Genomic DNA, 13838 nt, shown 5'->3' with positions numbered 1-13838 from the left:
CTGAAGGCAGAAGTTCCAACACAGCCAGGCAAGGACCTCAACTAACTGTATCCCCAAGAACCAACGCCAAGACTACCACAGCTCTGCTCTGGAAATCAACAAAGACAAACAGCACCTGACAGTGTCTTGCTAGAAAAACTGCTCAACTACCGCTAAAAACCTTGAGCATTTGTGGTATTCTGGGCTGTGCCATCTCCCTGTGCTGCAGCCCTCCCTACTCCTCAGAGGCCATGCCCGGCAAAGCAGGCTGAAGAGACCAGCTGCAACATCACTGCCCTAGGGGGAGGGGAAGGAGGGTCACTTGATGTGGAGCAAGGGAGAGGTGCCCACTCTCTCTGGGCCTGAAGAAGGAGAGCAAATGGCTGTGCTTAGTGGAGACAGCAGAACCAAGCACATGCTAGGCGGAAGCTCTGGGGACGGTGGGGACCAGATGGTGTCTAAGTCACATGCTCCTGCCCAACCATGCGACTGTACATGCAAGGATGATTAGGGGGCTAGGTAGCAAAGGAGACCTAGTGTACTAGTCCCAGCTACAGGGTAGGTTAAGGCTGCAGGGTCACCTGAGTCCAGAAGTTTGGGGCAAGCCTGGGCACTCAGTAAATCCTTATTTCCACAAAGAAACAAATCTTACCCCCCAAACAACACAACAAAGGACCAGGAGAAAGAAAGGCTGCGGAGAACTTCAAGTGACCCGAGGAGCTTTGAAGGCCTCTTCTATTTATAGTTATATTAAGAAACCATGTTGGCACGGGCTCTCTCCAATCAGTCCCAGGCTTCCTGCCAGTCTGTGTGGAGGAGCAAACCTTAGGATGCCAGTCCTAGTCACGCAAAGATGACAACACCGAGCTGTAGGAGAGAAAGCGCTTTGCGACCAGTCTAGGCCAGCTCCTTATGCAAACAAAAATACAAACAGCAACCTTCAGGGAGGCAACGGCAGAATGCTAAGCTGCTACAATGGATTCTTAGCAAGGTCCAGTTTTCATTAAAAACAAAAATAAATGCCTCTAATCACAGCACTTAGAGGGAGACAGAGGCAGGCAGGACTCCTGAGTAGAGGCCAGCTTAGTCTATGGATCAAGTTCCAGGACAGTCAGGGCTACACAGAGAAACCCTGTCTTAATCTCCCCCCCCTACCCCCGCCACAACAAGATTAAAGGGAAATAAACCATAGAGCCCAGCAAACAAAAAGATAGGATCTGTTGAAGAAAAAAGGTAGCCACAGAAATTGTTACTAAGTGTTGCTAGATGTTGGGTGACAAAAATAACGATGGCAAAAGACAGGATCCGAGGTGCAGAGAGCGCCAAGCTTGGAAGCGGCAGAACGAAACTTCTAAGATAGAAACAAAGCATCAACAGCAGCCAGGCCAGAGCTCTGTGTGGGAGACAGCAGGACCAGTGGCTAAGTTGTCACTGCACAATGCAGGCCAGAAGGTACTGGAAAGACATGGAAAACTAGCTGCTGAAGACCCTATAACCAGCAACTACCCCTCAAAAGTACAGGCAGAGGGGCTGAAGAGATGGCTCAGTGGTTAACGGCACTGGCTATGAACCCACATGATGGTTCACAAGCATCTGTAATCCAGTTCCAGGAGATTCAGTGCTCTCCTCTGGCTTCTGAGGGCATGAGGTGTGTATATGGTACACCGACATGCATGTAGGCAAAACACCCATACATATAAAAGTAAATACATTAAAAAAGCAATTAGTCTGAGCATGTTCACTGTCTGACTTTGTGTTACCAATCAAGACAGTGTGGCTGGCAAGAAAATGAACACATGGAGTAAACAAGACCAGACACAAATCACAAGGGAATGTACAAAGGGCGCATGCAACTTATCAGGGAAAGTAGTCTTCCTGGGCGTCTGGATGAAAGTGCGCCTCCTCCTGTGCTGTCCGCAGAGCACACAGCAACCACCCAAACATGCCAGCATGAACGCAGAGCCTCAAACCCCATCAGCAAACTCTTAGGGACATACCTGACTAGACAAAGAGGGTTCAGATACAACATCACAAACACAATTCAAAAAACCTGCTATGCTGGACACTATGGTTTGCATATGAACTCCCAATGCACTGGTGTCCAAGGCTGGGACTCTAGGCTGTGGGACTCAGATGGAGTGGGTTACGGACGCATCGCATCCTCCCTCCCTCCATGCTCTGCTCTACCACGCACAGCCACAGAGCAAAACTTTGACATGTGAGCCCAAGTCAACCATTTCTCCTTTAATTATACTGTTTCTTTCAAGTATTTGTCACAAGAGAAAGTCTGAACAAGATGCGAACTTTCTTAAAAGTGAAAGGCTTTTGCTGCATATAGTTAGGAGAACAGAAAGGCAAGCTATAGGCGCGGCAAGCTATAGATGTGGCAAGCATGTGAACAGCACATCTGATGGAGAATTGTTTCTAGAACACATAGAATAACTTCAGCAATAAAAAATAGACTAACAAAAGTTGTTCTGTTTTGTGTTTTAAAGAACCTGTTTTGAACAGACACTATAAAAAAAAGTCAAGTAGGTAGGAATAGGTGTATGAAAATATACTGTACACAACCCATCAGTAAGAAATAAAATATATTTTCTTCAAAATATACCACTATATACCTACAAGCCTAGTCAGGCAAAATCAATGAAAAACAGACATTACTAAGTGCAGATAAAGATGTGGAATCATGGGTTTTCATGCATCACTGATATGGACTCCAGAATTGTATCCCGTCTGACAAGTTCACAAGCAGGATGCAACCAACTGATCTATTTGTTCTACTGCTGGGAGTTTACCCCAAGGGAAATCTGTTCATTTGTTTGCTAGGCTGCCTGTCATACGTGGCTGTAACCACAGCACTCAGTGGGGGTGGGGGACTGAGGCAAAGACCAGTGCCACTTTAGGGACAGCCTGGATTATATAATGAGGTTCAGGCCAGTCTGAGATATGTAGTGTGCTCTGTCTCAAAAACAAACACAAGAACAAAATATCTGTACCGGTAATGCTAGCAGTTTCACTTACAACTGCCTAGAAGTAGAGGCTCAAATGTCTTTCAGTGAATGAAAAGATAAATAATTCCTGTGTATCCACACAGTCTAGTAGCAGCAACTAAGACAATACATTGGAACAGCAAAAGGAATGAATCTCATGCACTGTTTCCATTCATGATGTACTCCAGAAAGGGCAAAATTATAGCAACAAAGAACTGATCAGATGCTGCCAAGGACAGGGCTAGAGGAAGGAGCTGAAAGTAAGTGCTAAGCACTGTGATGTGTGGGGAGGCAACAGACAGACCCACCCCATGTCACAGCACAACAGTGGTTACAGGACTGTAACAGTAGTTACCAAGATCTGTAGAGCTGTACACAGACTGCACTTAGTGCACACAGTTCAACAGCACATTTCCAGGAAATGCAGCCTGAGCGTGCCTTCAGAGGAGTGCACACGAGTCTATCTTCCAGTAGGATGGGCTCGGCTACCAGCAGTGTGCTACCCAATGCGGTACATGAACATCATGGGTCTCACTCAGCCTCCAGGGTCTAAACACACCATCAACTGCACATGTAAGAGCGCAGAGCAAGTACTACATAGGCTTAATGATTTGGGACCTAGTCTTAGGCTTGGGAAAGATGGCAGCCTTCTTCATAACAGAAGGGACCTGGCAGACACATGTACCTGGGACACTCTGAACTTCCTCTAGAGCAAAAGAATCAGTAGCTAGTTTATTAATTAGTGATTGTAATTTAATTATTTTTATTTAACAATACTCCTTGTGAAAATCCTTTATATACAACTGGCATAACTATGACTTTGCTTTGTATTTTATGCTTACTAGGTTTTTATACCAGGTTCCAGAGACTAGTAAACAAGTTGGTGCAAGGGACTTATGTTAACCCATTTTTTGCAAACCTTAGCTAAGTTTTTGGTAAGAACGTGAAAATAATATTCTGGAAGCCTAAATACAACCTGTTGATTCTGTTCTGTCTCACAAAGAGCAAAATCTGCAAGCAGAATGTCATCTCTGAACCCTCTAGGACAAGCATCATGACATCATCTCCCACTTCCTCTTCCTTTTGTCTAGGAGTTCAGAGAGGGGAGGCTATACACAGCACTGATCTTGTGGGTACCACAGGCAGGAGGCAAGGGGAAACAACGCAGTCCTGTGCCTCTCAGCATCTTCGGCAGGCCTCCAGAGAACGGTCAAAGCCTGACTTTCTTGAGACCAAGGCTGCTGTTTGCTTTGCTGTGCCGTGCCATGCCCCTGGCTGCGTGCCTGTGTTTAAAGAGTAAGCTTGATGTGGAAACACTGTGGACTCTGTGATGCTGTAAATCAATACTGAATTGCTTGGCTGAAAACCTTGGCCTATTCATTTAAAAGCCATGAAGCACATGCTATTCCAATCAGTGCATTAAAGTAGAGTATAAAATTCACACACACAGACTAAAATGTAAAAACATGAACTGGAAACAAATCAAGAGTTTTAAAAAGCTCAGACTTAAAGCAGAAAGGACGCCTAGAAGGACAGGAGCACCATCTGAGCCGGTTGTAGAGTGCTTCGTGTGTATGCTGACACTGAGTAGAAGGCAGCTACAGTCTCCAGTACCCTGAGGTCCACTGCCTGGCACTAACCAGCTCTATGGAAACACTGCAGCATCACTAACAGGACTGCTGGGATGGATGTGCTATGGAAACACCGCAGCATCATAGGACCACTGGGATGGATGTGTCTACCTAGGAGCAGAGCAACCCTCTCCATCCTACTGTGAAAATTTCAAGTTTTTGAAGTTTCCAAAAGAAAAAAAAAACCAACTTATTTAAAAACTAAAAATTTCACTCTCCACCAAAACCTAAAACCAGCCAACCAACCAAAGAAAAATAAACAAACAACCCTCCAGAGGAAAGTATCCTAGCTAAATATTAGCTGGCTCCTATCTCATAACCTAAAAATAAGAAGCTTCAGGGTCAAACACAAATTCCCTGTTCAGGAAGACAGAAAGAGCCTGTCTGAGGCTTTTGGGGTCTGTCCTATGAAGATCAAAGTGCCCACCTGTAAGGGCTGAAAGGAAAGCACTCAGGAAGTGTGCTGGCACACTAGGATGGCCTGGGGACAGGGTGTGGCTGCAAAGCCGAGGTCAGATTATTTGTGGTCCCCCCTATGCTCCTCAACTCTTGCTGAGGGTTGAGGCTTCCTCAGCCTCTCTCAACCTTTGGGGAGCATTCCTCCTCCCTCCAAGCCCGGCTCCCCTCTCTCCCAGACCTGTCTAGATCTGGCCAGTTAAGCCTCTCCCTCTTTCTCTGCCTACTCCTTTCTATACTGAAGGTTTTGTCATGTGAACACTTTCTACTTATCTTCCTGTGCTCTGAGTCACACTCACTGAGTCCTCACGTTTACCTCTGTCCCTCTCTAGAGGACACTTAGATCTGAGAGGATGACAGTTTCTGAGGACAGACAAACCCTTTCTGACCAGATGTTTAGGAGGTCAGGGGCAGGTGGGCTTCTTAGCAGAGGATATTCATTTATAAAGCTATTTTAACTATTTTAAGTTATGTGTGTGCGTGTGTCTATGTATAGTTGTGTGTACATGGATGAGGTGCTGGTGGAGGCTGCAGCTGGAGGTGCAGGCAAGTGTGGCGTGCCCAACACAACTGCTAGAAACTGAGGCTGGCCGTCTGCAAGAGCAGTGGACATCCTTAACTGCTGAGCCACTCCAGACTTACTTACCAGAAGATTCTGGGGGCAGGACAAGGAGGAAGAAATGGGAACTTTAAACAAACAAACAAACAAACAATCAAACATGAGAGGCTTCTAATGAGTAATGAAGAACCCAGGAGAAAGGTCTACCTCATGCACAACCCGGAGGCTCTGACCTCTCCACATGACACACACAGAGTCGGGCGACAGAACCTTCTCTTGTTCTTTGGGTCTCAAACTTTTACTTTCATTTTAGGCTGTGGAGATAATGTCTATTTTCTGAGGTTCCATTCTCACACTTCAGCACAGTTTGCCAGAAGTTTCTATCAGGTGCTCAGGTAACGCCCACATTTCGGCACAGTCTCTTCACAGCGACAGTAGTTACTACTCCCTGCGTATCAGGAGGAGCCTGCCTGCGGCTCTCCCTGTGGCATTTTCAACAGCATTGCTCACACTCACCTGTGACCTGCTTGTCTGGAAGAGAAGGGATGGGAATAGCGGACCCAAACTTAACCAGCAGACGTTCATACAACCAGTCAAAGTGCTTGTATCTGTGGTTCACAGAGCGGTTAGTGTTCTACAGAACAGGGGAGAGAGACAAAAGCATCGTCAGTGCCACGTACTGTAATGGAGGAGAACGCAAGCTGCAAGCAGCCCAGTTTTGAGGGCAGGTACTCACAGTGGGCGTTAGCTGATACTCAATGTAGCTTTTCAGGCCGTACATCTTGGAACCTTTCCGGGGATCTGCTACCACACAGTCAAACGTAGAGGTAGGGTAAACCCACATTGGGCCATAATCTCCAACCTGAACAATGATCCAGGACAAGTTAATTCTGTAAGTCGGGAAAACGGTAATACGACCGCAATGGAGTGGAGAGCAAGTCCTTTCAGAATTAGTACCCTACGGCAGCCGTTCCTGCTCCTACTGGAGAAGGAAAGACTGGTCTGGAGTCCTAGCAGACATCTCATCTGAAAACCCAGTTGTTCAGATGAACCCACTGCACCCATGTGGGCATCTTGTCTCACGAGGAAGACAAACTGGCTTCCATCTAAGGAGCTGAAGTACAGAGCATTTCCCACAGATGACAACTTAGAGCCAAATGGGACAAAGCTTACTCACTCTCACTCTCTCTAACTTTTAAGATTGATCGTTCTTTTATGAAACAAAAGTTTAAATACCAAGATTTGTCAATGATGCCATAGTCACAGTTTTGGTATGCACTCTCATCTGGTTTTTAACTTACTCCAAGGCTGACTGGTGAAACAGTTTTCAAATAAGTAACTGGCCTATGATGATGCCTGGAGCAGCACTGGTTTAACTTCAAACATGAGTTATGAGACTGACCACATGCCATTACTTCAGGCATGGTGGGTGTTGGGGCATTCTGTTTCTCAAAGTCAAGACCCAAAGCTGGGCATGGTAGCACACACCTGCAATCTCAGGAGGCTGAGGGAGAAAACTGTGGGTTACACAGTAAGATCCTGTTACCAACAAAACAACACACCACCACCAAAAAATAAAATAAAATCCAAAAAAGGGAGAACAAGACCCAGTCTAACACCTTTCCCCAGGGACTCATTGTGTGAGTGCAGAAACAGTAACCAGCTGACTTGCTGTCTCCAAGCAGCATGCCTGCCAGGCCTCCCGGGCACTGCCTGCCTGTTCTTCTGCCCTGTCCTTTGTGTGTCCATGATAGAGGCCCAGGCTCAGAAGGTCGGGCGAGGCTTCTCACACTTGGACTATTCCAGGGGTTTGCTTGGAGTGGACAAGGAAGGGGAATAGCTGAGCTCCACATGGGGCATGGAGAGCTGGGGTGCCAGTCTTAAGCTCTGATCATCCCTGCTGTCCTGAATCTGGCTGTTTTCATCCTGTTAAAACTGCATCCAAGGCGAGAGAGGTGGCTATAGAGGACCATGGACGCCAGGGCTAACCCACAGGCTCATAGCAAACCCCCCTAAAGAAGCAATAGTCTTGAGCTGGTTCTGGTCCATGAATTCCCAAATGGAAGGAAATGGTTACAGATATGAAAGCTCCAGATTATAGGGCAGTGAATTAACAAAGAACATAAAGGGAGAGCTGGATATGGTGGTTCATGCCTGTAATCCTAGGACATAGAAAGTGAAGGCAGGAGGGTCAGGAGTTCAAGGCTAGCCTCAGCTACATTGAGACCCTGTCTCAAAACAAAAATACAAGCAAAAACCCCTCAAAACCTAACCAAACAAAATGGGAAATGCAGGATGGGGTCACTAACTCAGGAAGGAATGTGAGGACTTGAGATGATTAATAAGGCACCAAAGATTGTCTAAGAATACACAAAAGAACAACACAAGCCCTTATTGCCGTAAGAACACGCTGTCTTCCTGGACTAGGACAGAAAAATAAAAGCAAATTCTGTACTTTAGAAATAAGGTGAACTAACACACTGTGTGCAAATGGAGCAATGTTTCTGGCAAAGGGAGCCTCACTCATGGAGCAGGGCATCTGCCGCTCTTGTTTGTTTGTTTGTTTGTTTGTTTTGGGACAGGCCAGCTCTACAGTACTTGTTAGCCCAGAACTCAGGACACAGGCCCGGTTGGCTCCAAACCTACAGCAGCAGCCCTTCCGCCTCTGCCTCCTGAGGATGAAGAGTGCAGCCAGTGCCACCGTGCCCAGCCATAAGACAGGTGTCAACTTTGCAGTGAGGGAAGCATGGTTAGAAGTGAACAGCAAAGCAGCAGCAGGTGGAGCAGGGGAGACAGCTCTGGGCAAGCAGGGCCGGCAAGCACAAGAGGACAGGAAGCTCGCCTATCTCTCACTCTGCCAGGGGTGGAGGAGTGAACGCAAGGTGGAGTCACTAAGTCACAGAGGTGGCTGAGGACTGGAGACGCTTAATAAGACACCAAAGAGGTTTCTAAGAATACACAGTGAAGCTGCCTCAGGGCCTATGTCCAGGACATGGCGTTCAGGACAGCAACTGAGGGCCTGTCTTGAGCAGCAATCTTCCAAAAAGAGGAGAAAGGGCAACTGTCTGACTCCCCAAACTTGCCAGACCCTATGTTATCAGCAAGTAATGTTAGTTTTTATCCTAAGCACAAACCAGATCTCTGTTTTTCCTTCGCCTCCTGAAGACTCAATGGCTTTTCCTTTCTTTTGCTATGGAGAAGCTGCACAAGCAGGCCTGCCCACAGCTCATGAGTCTACCTCTGCCAACACTCATGGACAAAGCACAGGCTGGACTTCTTGCTCTGTTCTGCCATTGTCACGCCTGTGACAAAGTCCACATTAATGTGTGAGGGGCAGGCCACGGGCTCTTAGCTCCACAGAGCTTTAAATTTAGTGAGAAAACTTGTGATGTATGTATTTTCAGTTTTCCCCAGCATGGTACAAACAAAGGTTCAAATCTTCTTAAATCAAACTGCTCAGATGACAGTTACTGCAGATATGCTTTGAGGGACAAAGAGTACAGGTGGCTTTGTGATATTATACCTCTGTTTGGAGGTTCCTAGAATTTGAAGCTTTTATAGATGAGGGAAAATAGTAATTAAAGGGTCCACTATCACTCCTGGTGTTTTATCATGCATCCCCTGAAACCATCAGAAAGCTGGTGGTTCCTCCTACTTGTCTGCAACCATGGTGATTGCATCCAAGGCTTCCCTCAGCTACAGGTTAAGTCAACAGGGTTACAAAATAGTCACAGAAGCCCCCTGCCTAGAATTTCACTTGGGATTCATTGGGCATTGCTTAGACAGAAAATGCATTAACTATCGAAGTATGGGATGTCACCAAAGAGCCCCCGTCATATTATGTAATAACCATTTTACCAAGACAGAGTCAACTGTTTGTGGTGCCATTCACTCCCGCTGTTATTTGCTAGCCCTTATCTCTTGAGCTGACAGCTGGGTTATTGGAAGAAATTCTATTCCCAGCACAGTGGGAAAACACCTTCGGTCTAAGGATGTGCTTCTACTTTCATCAGAGTAGAAACCTAAATATTTTAACTGAGCCTATTGGTTAAATAAATATGGCTGGTAGAAAAACAGAATATAAAATAAATTCTAAGTCTTAAAGTCTCAGAAAAGAAAAGGAACAGTATTAACACGTATGAGGGATGGTTCAACATTAATAGTGGAAAGATAAAAATGGAAGAAAGTGAGAAGCCGAAACAGTTATTAGTTTACCCTAGTTATCTTTAGTACTCCTAATAACACGTCAACTCTCTGGGACAGAGTACTTAAAAATACTTCCAAACCACTACTGTGCTGAACGTGGGTGTTGTAAGAAGCCTTAACGAGAACTGAAGCAAACAGACAAGACTGAGTAGACTTACAATGATGGGGATCTTCTCTTTGGGCTTTGCCAGCTGCTTGGCCAACAAGTACTGTTCTAGGCCGGGTTTCGCAAATCCAGGGAATCTGATCATGGAGAAAGTGCCTGTCAGTCTGTGTCCTTCCATACAAACCCTACAGTCCCTACCATGCGACCAACTGTTAACGCTCCGGTTTTAACCCTGTTCTGTCTTTCAGATGGAGACTGTGAAGTGAAACCAATATAATCAGATGGCCCAACGACCCGTTAGCTACTCAGTGATCTTGAGCGGGGAAAGAGCGCTTATGGCACCAGTGAGTGTGGTGCTGACAGGTACTCTACCCGCCGAACTAAGTTGTAAAGAAGCTATTAGCAGGAACGGAGTGAAGGGCAGATGTAAACAGAGTCCTCCTGGCTCCCAGGATGCAGCATGGCAATTGGACTTGGCCACATGGAGCCACCTGCTAACACGTCTGCATCTATGCAGTCAATTATTAAGTAAACAGCAATGCACTCTATTAATTTTGACGATGCGCTCCCACAATGCTGCAATACATTTAAACTCCCAGCCTCCTCTTCTGGCACAAGCCTTATGTTCTACACCTAGACCACAGCTAACATATAAAGTGAATGTTGAAAGCACTGAGTACTCAAAGTACATAAAGGCTTTAAGTTACTCTCTGCACCAAAAAGAGGCAGACGACTTGGAGGTGCTCTAATTGGCTTCAGTCTGGAATGGCATTTTAGAGCACACGGATCTGTAACTAAAGCCAGCCTCTTTGCTTCAGACACAAGGCAACTGGGCTGAAACAGGGTCCCGGGAGTCTGGACTCCTGATTCGCCCACATCTGTGTAAACCTGAGCACTGTACCCACCATAGGCTTCCGTTTTCCCTGCAGTAAAGTGGGAATGCCACATACCACAGAGGGAGGCGAGGGCACATGAGCCACTCCACACAATGTCTGCCACATGGGACACGAGTAACAGCAAAACCTCATGACAGTTGCTACTAACATTATTTTTAGCTTTCTGTAGCTAAAAAAATTTCCTAATAATAATTATTTTTATTGATGAACCATTAGTCTATCATGGAGTACCTGCCGTGTGCTGGACTACAGGTGTGTGCTCCACCTGCTGTGCGCTGGACTACAGGTGTGTGCCCCACCTGCTGTGCACTGGACTACAGGTGTGTGCTCCACCTGCTGTGCGCTGGACTACAGGTGTGTGCCCCACCTGCTGTGCACTGGACTACAGGTGTGTGCTCCACCTGCCGTGTGCTGGACTACAGTTGTGTGCCCCACCTGCTGTGCACTGGACTACAGGTGTGTGCTCCAACTGCCATGCACTGGACTACAGGTGTGTGCCCTACCTGCTGTGCGCTGGACTACAGGTGTGTGCTTCATCTGCCGTGCACTGGACTACAAGTATGTGCCCCACCTGCCGTGCACTGGACTACAGGTGTGTGCTCCACCTGCTGTGCGCTGGACTACAGGTGTGTGCCCTACCTGCTGTACGCTGGACTACAGGTGTGTGCTCCATCTGCCGTGCACTGGACTACAGGTATGTGCCCCACCTGCTGTGTGCTGGACTACAGGTGTGTGCCCCACCTGCCATGTGCTGAACTACAGATGTGTGCTCCACTTGCCGTGCACTGGACTACAGGTGTGTGCTCCACCTGCTTGGCTGGAGGCTTTTTAATTGAATAAACACTTCCCTTACTAATCCTATGAAACTGATGAAATGAAATCAGCTTCTAATCTAAGATTAACGGCCAAAAAAACCTCCAAATTCAGTAGATTACTGGATAGAAAAAAAAAATCAAACTTCATTTGCACTGCTGTATGTATGGTCTGTGCACCCTCTGTGGCCCCCCCTCCCCCCGTAAGCTTACTTGTTAAGGGGCAGCTTCATGGAAGAGGTGCCTGGACGACTGTTTCCCCGCGTGGTGCCCCCTGTTTCAGCTGACTCTGAATCCTTAAAGTAAGGTGATGAGGACTTGGGGTCATCCCATTCTTCATCCCACTCATCGTCATCACCAGTTGCTATAGGTGGAGAAAACAAAAACAGAAACAGCAAGAAAGAAAACAAAAATGAGACTGCTGAGCTGTGAGTGACAGTGTTGCTTGAGCACTGGGGTAAGGAGAGGGAGAGCAGTGTGCAGTGCCGACTGCCCAGTGGATCTGAAGAACGCGGGCTTTGCAGTCAGTCTTAAGGCCTGATTGACAAACCCTGCTTTCTTTTAACGCAAAAGACAAGTCAGAAACACATTAAACAGCAGCCAGGGTAACAAAATCTTGGCGAGTGCCTTGAGATGACACGAGGCACAGCATCTTCAATCAGTGGTGCTGGGAAAATGACATCTGCACACAGAAGAATAAAACCAGGCCCTTATCTTACATCATATATAAAAGCAAACAGGAGGTCAGTTACTTAAATGTCAGTTCCCAAACCATTAAACTCCCACAGGACAATGGGAAGAAAACCCTGACACTGTCCTCAGCACTATGCTTAGATGTCACACCAGGGTCGGGGGACTAAAGCAAAGATAACAAGTAGGACCACATCCAACCAACAGGCTTGTGCACAACAAAGGAAGCAACAGTCGGTGGAGAACATGCACCTAGATAGAGAGAACACCAAGGGAGATACCGGGTGAGCATCCCAAACACACAGGGCTCACACAATGCACAGTGAAGGGTCAGAGAGAGGGCTTACAGTTCAGAGCTCTGGCCGCTCCCAGCACACACACGGTGGCTAGACGCAGTCTGTAACTCGAGTTCCAAGGGATCTAGTGCCCTCTCCTGGCACACAGTGAGTGTGCAGATACACATATAGGCAAAATACTCACACATATAAAACAAAAGTAAATAAAATCCCCCCAAAGCAGCACCCCCTCAACCATCCAACAGCGAGAAGGCAAACACCAGAGGCCTCTTTGCTCATGGGTTCCCTTTTTGCAGTTTTCGTTACCTGTGGTCAACCATGGCCTGGGATACAGTTTACGGAAGACTCAATGTAGTAGCTGTGGTTAATGCAATCTCACACCTTCCTGTTCCAGCCTGCTTGGGGTGTGAACGTTCCCTCGGCCCAGCCAGTACAGGTTGTTACCATGGTTATTAGATAGGCTGCTGCAGAACCACAGTGCTTATGCTAACAGTGGTACAGGAGAGTACAAGAACGGTGCCAAGGCCAACCATTATAACCATGAAGACCTGTAAAGTCCTTTCCTTAGATGAAAAGTGAAAGGGTTTTTTTTTTCACTTACACAGGAAAGAAAAAAGTTGTATCAATTATGGTTGCTAAGAGCTACAGGAAGACTGAATTAAAGTTGTAACATCTCTCTGTGTATACAGACGTACATGTGTATGTTTATATTGTTCATGTATGTCTTTGTGTCTGTGTACATGTGGAGGGCAGAGGACAGCTTATTAGAGTCACGTCTCTCCACCTCCTATGCGGAGCCCAGGAACCAAACTTGGGTCGGCGGTGGCAGGCAACAACTTTTACCCTCTGGGTCACACTGCCGGCACCAATATCACACTAGTTATCAGAAAAAATGCAAAAGAAAACCACAATGAGCTGTCACCAAACCTGTTAGGGTGGCCATGGTCAAAAGGTCAGGAGATCAGTAGCAATGGCCAAGGGTGCAGAGAAAATGGAGCCTTGATGGGAACGGGAATCAGTGCAGAATGATGGATATCAGTGCAGTTACAGAAAGTTATGGGGACAGAAGCAGGGAAAAATGACTCATCTGCCCGTTAGGAATTAGAGCAACACCTTACAGCCATCTTTGCTCTAGCATTCACTGAAGCACTACTTGTGGTAGCCAAGATGTGGAGTCAACCTAGTGTTTGTTAGCACGTGGACTATGGAGAAAG

The 13838-nt window shown here is 46.7% G+C and overlaps 1 protein-coding gene across 1 annotated transcript in view; it reads right to left on the bottom strand.

Moving 5' to 3' along the window:
- Positions 1-13838, bottom strand: part of SNX9 (sorting nexin 9) — a 93661-nt gene that overhangs the window by 15603 nt on the left and 64220 nt on the right. The window contains 4 exon segments of the mRNA XM_084777438.1: positions 6135-6252; positions 6355-6480; positions 9983-10067; positions 11852-12002. Of these exon segments, the coding sequence (XP_084633564.1) occupies positions 6135-6252; positions 6355-6480; positions 9983-10067; positions 11852-12002 (480 nt within the window).

This window comes from Acomys minous (genome assembly GCF_964271855.1).
Source record: "Acomys minous genome assembly, chromosome: 3".
Classification (NCBI taxonomy): domain Eukaryota; kingdom Metazoa; phylum Chordata; class Mammalia; order Rodentia; family Muridae; genus Acomys; species Acomys minous.
The sequence above is the reverse complement of the archived record's forward strand: the minus strand, read 5'-3'. Positions and strand labels throughout refer to the sequence as shown.